The following is a 10,719-nucleotide window of genomic DNA, read 5'->3' as shown; positions in this document are numbered from 1 at the left end:
CTGACTGAGGACATTGAAAATTGTGAAAAGGGCGATTGAGGGAATTGTTAAACCATTAACAACTAATAAAAGTCTCAATCAATCAACCAATCAGGGAGTATTACAAAGTCCAGAGGAGAGTAGATGTAATGAGAGGAGGCAATAGAAATAGGAATTGATTGATTGATTGAGACTTTTATTAGTAGGTTGCACAGTGAAGTACATATTCCGTACAATTGACCACTAAATGGTAACACCCAAATAAGTTTTTCAACTTGTTTAAGTCGGGGTCCACTTAATGATACAGATATATACTATCATATATACTATCATCAAAATACAGTCATCACACAAGATAATCATCAGGGTGTATACATTGATTTATTTACATTATTTACAATTTGGTGTGTGGAGGGGGGGGGGGGGGGGTAGGTTTGGTTGTTATCATCAGTCATCAACAATTGAGAACAGAGAAATGGATATTGAAACAGGAAGAAGACATTATTACTAGCATAAGATTAGGACAAACATATCTAAATAGTTCATTGAACTTGATAGAGAAACATAATACATGACTTTGTGAATGTTGTCATCAGACAGAAAGTGTAGGACATATTTTAATACATTGTAGGAAATACAATAGAGAAAAGGAAATAAGTTAGAGAAAGAGAAGATTGGGTTAGTAGTGGAAGATATTTTAGGATTGGACTCAGAACACGTAGGTTACAAAGCATTATACACATATTTAAAAAAGACTGGATTAAATAAAATAATATAGAGTAGGGATCCGCTTCGGCCCACACTCCACATCAGAAGGTGGCGGTAATGCACACTAGAAGGTTGCTTGCCAACCACCAGTAAACCAGAAAAGAAGAAGAAGATGACGTCATCAAACAGCGACTGCATGTGTTTTTACAAACGCGCAATCCTCACACCGGCATCGTTTTAAAACTTTCATCAGTTCGCCCTTTAATTGCATCATTTCATGTTTTCGTCATTAGTGAATGTGTTGTGAAAATGTCTGTTTTTCATGACGAAGTGGAGATAGAAGACTTTGAATACGACGAAGACGAAGAAATGTTTTACTTTCCGTGTCCCTGCGGAGACAAATTCGCCATCAGCAAAGTAAGTAATGTGAAGCTAACAGCTAACCTATCTCATTTGCATTGTAATATTTGGAATAATATCTTCATAAAAAAATACCATTCTATGCTTTTTGAGTTTATTGATGTTCTACTGTCAACAAGTTGTTACTGACATTTCAGAAGCTTTTGTACATTTGGTGTATATATACATTTTATTTAGATCATGGTTTGTTTCCAACATGTTAACACGTTTCACCTGTGTGTACATACATTAGAATACAGACACGTTCATAAATACGCTATTAGTTACCAACATGGTAGTAATTGAGTTCATTTTCAACATGGTCTATACTAGGGGTAGGGAACCTATGGCTCTAGAGCCAGATGTGGCTCTTTTGATGACTGCATCTGGCTCTCAGATAAATCCTAGCTGACATTGCTTAACACGATAAGTATTGAATAATTCCGCTGGTAATCACAGTGTTAAAAATAACCACGTATCAATCAGACTACAAAGCCATCAGCAAAACCATACAGCACCAGATGTCGCATTAATGGTAAGAAGTATTTTATTTATTATTGGTTACCTTCAGAATAACTTATTAAAAAGAATAAGAGACTTATTATACTGTATTTTTTGGAGTATAAGTCGCTCCGGAGTATAAGTCGCACCAGCCGAAAATGTATAATAAAGAAGGGAAAAAAACATGTATAAGTCACACTGGAGTATAAGTCGCATTTTTTGGGGAAATGTATTTGATAAAACCCAACACCAAGAATAGACATTTGAAAGGAAAGGCAATTTAAAATAAATAAAGAATAGTGAACAACAGGCTGAATAAGTGTACGTTATATGACGCATAAATAACCAACTGAGAACGTGCCTGGTATGTTAACGTAACATATTATGGTAAGAGTCATTCAAATAACTATAAGATATAGAACATGCTATACGTTTACCAAACAATCTGTCACTCCTAATCGCTAAATCTGATGAAATCTTATATGTCTAGTCATACGTGAATGAGATAAATAATATTATTTGATATTTTACGGTAATTTGTTAATAATTTCACACATAAGTCGCTCCTGAGTATAAGTCGCACCCCCAAACTATGAAAAAAACTGCGACTTATAGTCCGAAAAATACGGTACTCTAAAAATTTTGGTCTTACTTAAAAATGCACACATTTAGTTTTATTCAGAGTTAAAGAATATTATATGGCTCTCACGGAAATACATATTAAAATATTTGGCTTTCATGGCTCTCTCAGCCAAAAAGGTTCCCGACCCCTGGTCTATACATTCGTAGAAGACGTGCTTGTGTGTGTAGTGGGCATAGCTGTGCGTTAACGTGTGCAGAGGGTATTTAAAGGGGACCTATAATGATTCTAATCTCCAATAATTGCACTTTCTTGTGGTCCAGATAATATTGTATCTTTTTAACAGCAATGTATACACACATACAAACCTGAGCTAGAACCTGCTTGACCTCAGACAACAGTGTTGGTTCTACAGACACAAGCAAGATCTAAAAAGAGTGTCTTCAGCACAGCAGTGGATGTCTTTAGATCATGGGTCATCAACGCGGTGTTCGCGGGCACCAGGTAGCCCGTAAGGACCAGATGAGTAGCCCGCTGGTCGGTTCTAAAAATAGCTCAAATAGCAGCACTTACCAGTGAGCTGCCTCTATTTTTTTAAATTGTATTTATTTACTAGCAAGCTGGTCTCGCTTTGCTCGACATTTTTAATTCTAAGAGAGCCAAAACTCAAATAAAATTTGAAAATCCAAGAAAATATTTTAAAGACTTGGTCTTCTCACTAACTGACAAAGAAACAGATAACAGATTTGGTGTCCAGTTCAAAGTGTGACATGATTTATTTAAACATTTTAGAGTTGACTTTTGTATTTTACACGAGTTATTATTTGTACAAACATGGTGCAAAGTAATTCATGATTTGTTAAAAAATGTTAGTGGCTAGCTAGTTAAAATGGGATATTGTGATTTCACAAGACTCTCTTAGAAGTGATCATTTGAAAATGTTCAATTTGAAAAATGTGCACTTAGAGAAAATATAAAAATAAAGTGTTGCATATTGATATTTGTCTGTTTCTATTAATATTGTGAGAAATCATTAAGATGATCAGTGTTTCCACAAAGACAAATATCATTACATTTTAATAATAACATATAGTTAAAGGTAAATTGAGCAAATTGGCTATTTCTGGCAATTTATTTAAGTGTGTATCAAACTGGTAGCCCCTGCGATGAGGTGGAGACTTGTCCAGGGTGTACCCCGCCTACCGCCCGATTGTAGCTGAGATAGGCTCCAGCGCCCCCTGCAACCCCAAAGGGAATAAGCGGTAGAAAATGGATGGATGGATGGAAACTGGTAGCCCTTCGCATTAATCAGTACCCAAGAAGTAGCTCTTGGTTTCAAAAAGGTTGGTGACCCCTGCTTTAGATACACCAGCCAGAACCCAAACTTGAATTCCGTCAAAAATGTACACCACACTTCTATCCCGGAATGTGTGAAAGTCTCCAAATATATTTGCACCTAAATTATCCATTCATCCATTTTCTACCGCTTGTCCCTTTCGGGGTCGCGGGGGGTGCTGGAGCCTATCTCAGCTGCATTCGGGCGGAAGGCTGTGTACACCCCGGACAAGTCGCCACCTCATCCCAGGGCCAACATTATGTATCATATTGTATTTTTCCATTCATCTATCTTCTTCCGCTTATCTGAGGTTGGGTCGCGGGGGCGGCAGCCTAAGCAGGGAAGCCCAGACTTCCTTCTCCCCAGCCACTTCATCCAGCTCTTCCCGGGGGATCCCGAGGCGTTCCCAGGCCAACCGGAAGACATAGTTTTTCCAACGTGTCCTGGGTCTTCCCTGTGGCCTCCTACCGGTCGGATGTGCCTTAAACACCTCTCTAGGGAGGAGTTCAGGTGGTATCCTGACCAGATGCCCGAACCACCTCATCTGGCTCCTCTCGATGTGGAGGAGCAGCGGCTTTACTTTGAGCTCCTCCCGGATGACAGAGCTTCTCACCCTATCTCTAAGGGAGAGCCCCGCCACCCGGCGGAGGAAACTCATTTTGGCCGCTTGTACTCGTGATCTTGTCTTTTCGGTCATAAAGCTCATGACCATAGGTGAGGATGGGAACGTAAATCGACCGGTAAATTGAGGGCTTTGCCTTCCGGCTCAGCTCCTTCTTCAACACAACGGAGCGATACAGCGTCCGCATTACTGAAGACGCCGCACCGATATGCCTGTAAATTTCACGATCCACTATTCCCTCACTCGTGAACAAGACTCCGAGGTACTTAAACTCCTCCACTTGAGGTAGGGTTTCCTCCCCAACCGGAGATGGCACTCCACCCTTTTCCAGGCGAGAACCATGTACTCGGACTTGGATGTGCTGATTATTATATTATATTATATTTTTCATACGTTTCAAAACTACATTTATCATGCTTACATTATTGGGTGTTGTGTGTAGAATTTTGAATAGAAATCAAATGTACTGTTATTCCATTTTGGAAGAAATCCGTAATGTAACAAAACGTGTAAAGAGTGAAGCACCGTTAATACTTTTAGGGTGCACCGTTAGTGTCTCAAAAATCTTATTGGGGTGATATGTGAACATGTGTAATGTTCTTTATGTTGTACGCGAATGTGTTTAATGTTGTTGTTCAACATGCGCATGTTATTGTTGTAATCTGTGTTTTGACAGGAGGATCTAGAAAACGGTGAAGAAGTGGCAACGTGTCCCAGCTGCTCGCTTATTGTCAGGGTTATCTACGACAAGGTAAATAATCATAAACTTAAAATTAGGTATGCCACGGTAAGAAGTATAGTACTGGACCGATCGGTCTCCCCCCAACACTTAACAATATGCCTTTATGGACAACAGTTTTGCACTGTGGTCGTGACTGTCCAGGGTAGCGAAAAACTGCAATGTAATGTAATGCCTCTTTACTCACGCCTCCCTTTTATCCCCCCTCACATCATTGTAACTGGACCTTGTGTTGGATACTATGTATTAGATATGCATAGGTGCCAATTTTATTTAAAATAAACTTTATTAACGTTATTTAGATTTACCGGTTACAACATTAGGAACACTTGCACACATCAATACAAGAGCCGCATCAAAAAAAATTGCATTTACCAGCATTCATGTCAGTGCATATCACATGACTGTTATTGTGGGTGTGCCACAATTAGATGAAAATAATACTGTCTCATACCTAAGGACCTTGTGTTTCCTCAAACCTAGTAGAAATAACGCCAATTTGCCATTTTTTTTGTCAAATTGAGCGGCTGCTGTTATTTTTGCCCAACGTCAAATTCAAACTGCACTTACATATTTGACCATTAAATATACGATATTGTTCTGAAACGGTTTTGCAGTTTGTGTCACCACTTGCCATTAACTCGTGTCGGTGGGACACACACAATATGAGTACGTAGTCAAGAAATAAGAGACAATCCTTTGAAAGTGATTTGTTTCGTAAATATGAACTTGAAAGAGAGAAAACAAAGTGTTCATTCTATTCACTACACCAGTAATACTTTGTTTTCTGCTAAATGCAGTTTTGCTGATAAGCAAAATAAAGACTGGACTGCTTTGAAAGTGAAAACAAGTTCAAAAAATATTGTTATTATTATAAATTGACAACAGCAGCACTGATGATGATGTTTTCTTTCAGGACTCATTCATGGTGGGAGAAGTGTTGGAGGCCCCTTCAGAAAGCAAAGTGGAGGTGCTTCAAACCTGATTCACACTTGACTAAACAAGGACAAAGGTGTCCTTGATGACTGCTGATGTATGCATCTGCCTTATTTTCGGACTTGTTTCTGCACTTTATTGTCCACTCAGCAGGTAATAATGATGCCCTAACTGGCATTACATTACACATGCTGTAAAATACATTTTTATATTGCTGACAAACTTGCTTTATGCTCTGTAATTGATGGAAAAATACACAAATTCAGCATTTTTTTGCACGAGAAACTTAACAATCCCACACATTACATTAATAACACAGATCAGTGGACAAATACTCATATTTATTTAATGTTATTATTTGTACTCTTCCTGATGTCATCACCGCTGTTGATTCGTCACATGATCAGGTAATAGCTCACGTGATCAGTCCCGAAGCAGCTTATGAGAAAGTGTGCTGAGGTTGTTTGTTAAGGAATGAAATTAGAAATGTGTAAATATGTCAATGTTCATGTTATTTTATTCATTTGTAGTCATGGCATTGCGTATGTAATGCAAAAGACATGTTGTACTTACAATAGCATGTCTCAAGTACTTTCTTCATGCTAATGATACAATTATTTTAAATAAATCAATGACTCCTATTAAAATCATGATGCCTGTAAAGAATTGTATTTATTTGGTTGTATTATTACTTACACCAGGAGGTTATGTGATTGCTTTATAGTTTTTTTCAGTTAATTAGTGAGTAACAATTAAAAAAGGTATGGGCAAATTTTCTTGAACATTTTTTTGGGCGGATAATTACTTTGTATTTTACAATGATGTTTCTGTGTGTATATGTTAGCGGCCCAACAGGAAAAAAAATACAGTGTATGACTGACAAGTGAAGCTTCACTCAGTTTCTTTCATTCCGCTATAAATAACTTAAAAAGTTATGGGTAGATTTTGTTTCAACTTTTATATAATGTCAGAAATGGGGTACGGAACAAGTGATTATTTTTTTGGCTCATCCTGAACACTGTCTGGATTCAGAACTTTTTTTTTATTGGTAGGTGGACCTCTGTGCTCTCTTTCTAGTTATTATATATATTATTTGGTTTCATTTTTGAATGTGTGAAATGTCACTGAAAAAGATTTGCGAACAAAATGAGAATATTCTAAATATAAAATCATCTCAAACATGGGAGCCACGTGTCTTTCACCTTGAGTTAGATTAGAAAGAGGCTGTGTTTTAGATTTAACACTTAAGTATACTGTACTGCGGGGGTTGCTGGAGCCTATCTCAGCTGCATTCGGGTGGAAGGCGGGGTACACCCTGGACAAGTCGCCACCTCATCGCAGGGCCAACACAGATAGACAACATTCACACTCACATTCACACACTACGGCCAATTTCGTGTTGCCAATCAACCTATCCCCAGGTGCATGTCTTTGGAGGTGGGAGGAAGCCGAAGTACCCGGAGGGAACCCACGCAGTCACGAGGAGAACATGCAAACTCCACACAGAAAGATCCCGAGCCCAGGATTGAACTCAGGTCCTTCGTATTGTGAGGCACATGCACTAACCCCTGTACCACCGTGTACTGTCGCATTGTAAATAATTCAATATGCTTATATACTCTGATGATTAATTTATGTGATGACTGTATTATGCTCATATTATATATTTGTACCATGAATTGATGAATGTGGACCCCGACTTAAACAAGTTGAAAAACTTATTGGGGGTGTTACCATTTAGTGGTCTATTGTACGGAATATGTACTGTACTGTGCAATCTACTAATAAAAGTTTCAATCAATCAATCACGCACACTGATGACGGGAGCAAGGCCCAAAATATCACCCATCAGGAGCAAGGGTGAAGTGTCTTGCTCAAGGACACAAGGGACGTGACTAGGATGCTGTAAGCTGGGGATCGAACCAGGAACCCTCAAGTTGCTGGCACGGCCGCTCTACCAACCGAGCAACAACATTCATATTAATGTTGTTAGATATTACTTGTGTTCTATGGACTATAAGAAGAGCAAATAATTATTGATTGGGGACTTGGTAGTAGCTCGCTGATTAAGACCAATTTGATCAAATACTCATTCGTCCCATTATTTACTTTTATAGAATTAAAAAACATTTGAGCTTTTATCTTTTTATATGTATAAAACACACCCATTCTTTCACAGGAAAACTTACTTTTATGTAAAAGTATGATCACCTTCTGTCTTGTCTATAAATCCAGTTAAGAGAAAGTTTTGAGCATTGATATACAGTTGTGCTCATAAGTTTCCCTGGGAGAATTTATGATTTCTTGGCCATTCTTCAGAGAATATGAATGATAACACAAAAAACTTTCTTCCACTCATGCTTAATGGTTGTGTGAAGCTATTTATTGGCAAACAACTGTGTTTACTCCTTTTAAATCAAAATGACAAAAAGTACCCAAATGACCCTGATCAAAAGTTTACCCCAGTGACTTTGATCTGAAAACATGCACAAAAGTTGACACAAACAGGTTTGAATGGCTAATCAAGGTTCCAATTCTACCCTGTGACATGTTTGTTTGTAATTAATGTGTGTGTATAAAAGGTCAGTGAGTTTCTGGTCTTCTGACAGACCATTGCATCTTTCATCCAGTGCTGCACAGATGTTTCTGGATTCTGAGTCATGGGGGAGGCAAAAGAATTGTCAAAGGATCTGCGAGAAAGGGTAATTGAACTGCACAAAACAGGAAAGGGGTATAAAAAGATATCCAAGAAATTGAGAATGCCAATCAGCAGTGTTCAAACGCTGATTAAGAAGTAGAAAATGAGGGATTCAGGTAGACCAGCAAAGATTTCAGCCACAACTGCCAGGAAAATTGTTCGAGATGCAAGAAAAATCCACAAATAACTTCATCTGAAATACAGGACTCTCTGAAAAATGGTGGTGTGGCTGTTACAAGATGCACAATAAGGAGGCACTTGAAGGAAAATGGGCTGCATGGTCGAGTCGCCAGAAGAAAGCCATTTCTGCGCAAATGTCACAAAGTATCCCGCTTACATTACGCTAAACAGCACAGAGACAAGCCTCAAAACTTCTAGAACAAAGTAATTTGGAGTGATGGCTTTCTTCTGGCGACTCAACCATGCAGCCCATTATTCTTCAAGTTTTTCCTAGGGTAGAGGGTAGCGGGGGGTGTATATTGTAGCGTCCCGGAAGAGTTAGTGCTGCAAGGGTTTCTGGGTATTTGTTCTGTTGTGTTTATGTTGTGTTACGGTGCGGATGTTCTCCTGAAATGTGTTTGTCATTCTTGTTTGGTGTGGGTTCACAGTGTGGCGCATATTTGTAACAGTGTTAAAGTTGTTTATACGGCCACCCTCAGTGTGCCCTGTATGGCTGTTGACCAAGTATGCGTGGTATTCTTTTACATGTGTGGAGAGCCATAAATAGTGTGTGGCTGGGCTGGCACGCAAAGGCAGTGCCTTAAAGGCACCCCCACAATATTGTTGTCTGTGTAGAAATCGGGTGAAATTTGGGAGAATGGTTGCCCCGGGAGATTTTCGGGAGGGTCACTGAAATTCAGGAGTCTCCCGGGAAAATCGGGAGGGTTGGCAAGTATGCCAATCAATCCACTTCCTCGCTCTCTTTGTCTCTGCCCCTCTCTCACGAATGCAGCTGCGTGCGCACACCTTCACAATTTGTTTTGTTTTTAACCCCTTCTTAACCCTGGATGTACATTGAAAATACATGCAACCCTGACTCAAAATGCCGGACATTTGAGGCATTTAAGAAACTCCGCCCGGACAGCCCCGCAAAAGAGGACATGTCCGGGGAAAAGAGGACGTATGGTCAGTCTAACACACTGTAATACAAACACACAAGAACCCGTCACTCGTGTAGGCTAATGTTTGTAGCAACTTTCTATTTGGACTGCGACTTTGTTAGCAGGTCTTTATGTTGAATGGCTCATGTCAAATGAAAGAGTACTCTTTGATGCTTGCCTGCGGAAATTGACACCTTTAAAAAAAGCTGTTTCACACTTCCTGTCACACTGGAAGATGCTGAAGAGTCCTCAGCTGGCAAGCAAACATCAGCTGTTGCTGTGCAGCCCGAGGGCCGCAGTCTGACCTTCACACTGACAACTTTTATTGTGAAAAGCCACACTTCAACACAGACAAATGACAGCAAAGGTGGGGGTATCGTCACGGTGCTCAGTGTATTTCCGTGTATTGTCGGAGTTATACTAGAACAGTGGTTCTTAACCTAGTTGGAGGTACCGAACTCCACCAGTTTCATATGCGCATTCACCGAACCCTTCTTTAGTGAAACATAAAATGTTTTTTTTTTTAAATTCAAGACAAAGTTACAGTATATGTGTGGAGGGGGGCATGGTCGGCCCGCTTGCTACAGGAGCGGGGTGTGCCAGGGCCGGCTTTGGAACACAGCTGACAGGTGATTAGATTGCCCAGCTGGGGCTAGTTGTCAAATCACCTGTTATTCTTATCAGTAGCGGCCGGGAGCAGGAGGAAGAGGAGGGCTTGGAGAGACGGAAGCACGTGGAACACGGAGGAGTGGACTGAAAAGTCGACTGTCGTGCTAGATCTTTAATGAAAAATAAAACTTTGTTAAACCCGGAATGCCGGTCTCCAGCTCATGTGTGTGATCAGCAAGAACCCACTGGGAGGCAACCTCCACAATATGTTTTTTGACTGGTGCACAAAATGAACCGTGCATGAACATCACCTTGTTCAAAGAACAAAACCAACACAGTGCATGAACTCACAACAAATTACACACCTGCAAATCAGACGGAAAATTAGAGGGAACATCGTTTGGGGGTATTCATAATACGCCGATAGGGAGAAGTTTTTATTTACACGATGAGTCGGGTGTGTCTCGACAGCCTCCGCCGAACCCCTGAGGCCGACTCACCGAACCCCTAGG

The 10,719-nt window shown here is 39.9% G+C and overlaps 1 protein-coding gene across 1 annotated transcript; it reads left to right on the top strand.

The window, feature by feature from the left end:
- The first annotated feature begins 824 nt into the window (after positions 1-824).
- dph3 (diphthamide biosynthesis 3) lies at positions 825-6,977 on the top strand. The gene is made up of 3 exons (XM_061970755.2): positions 825-1,104; positions 4,802-4,876; positions 5,781-6,977. Exons 1-3 carry the CDS (start codon positions 997-999, stop codon positions 5,847-5,849), a joined length of 252 nt encoding a protein of 83 aa, XP_061826739.1. The 5' UTR covers positions 825-996; the 3' UTR covers positions 5,850-6,977.
- The last annotated feature ends 3,742 nt before the right edge of the window (positions 6,978-10,719 follow it).

Source organism: Nerophis lumbriciformis, linkage group LG01 (assembly GCF_033978685.3).
Source record: "Nerophis lumbriciformis linkage group LG01, RoL_Nlum_v2.1, whole genome shotgun sequence".
In the NCBI taxonomy this organism is placed as follows: domain Eukaryota; kingdom Metazoa; phylum Chordata; class Actinopteri; order Syngnathiformes; family Syngnathidae; genus Nerophis; species Nerophis lumbriciformis.
The sequence above is the reverse complement of the archived record's forward strand: the minus strand, read 5'-3'. Positions and strand labels throughout refer to the sequence as shown.

Coding starts and splice junctions, on each gene's coding strand:
- dph3 (XM_061970755.2), top strand. CDS start 997: ATGTCTGTTTTTCATGACGAAGTGGAGATAGAAGACTTTGAATACGAC. Junction 1,105..4,801: donor ACAAATTCGCCATCAGCAAA/GTAAGTAATGTG, acceptor GTGTTTTGACAG/GAGGATCTAGAAAACGGTGA. Junction 4,877..5,780: donor TCAGGGTTATCTACGACAAG/GTAAATAATCAT, acceptor GTTTTCTTTCAG/GACTCATTCATGGTGGGAGA.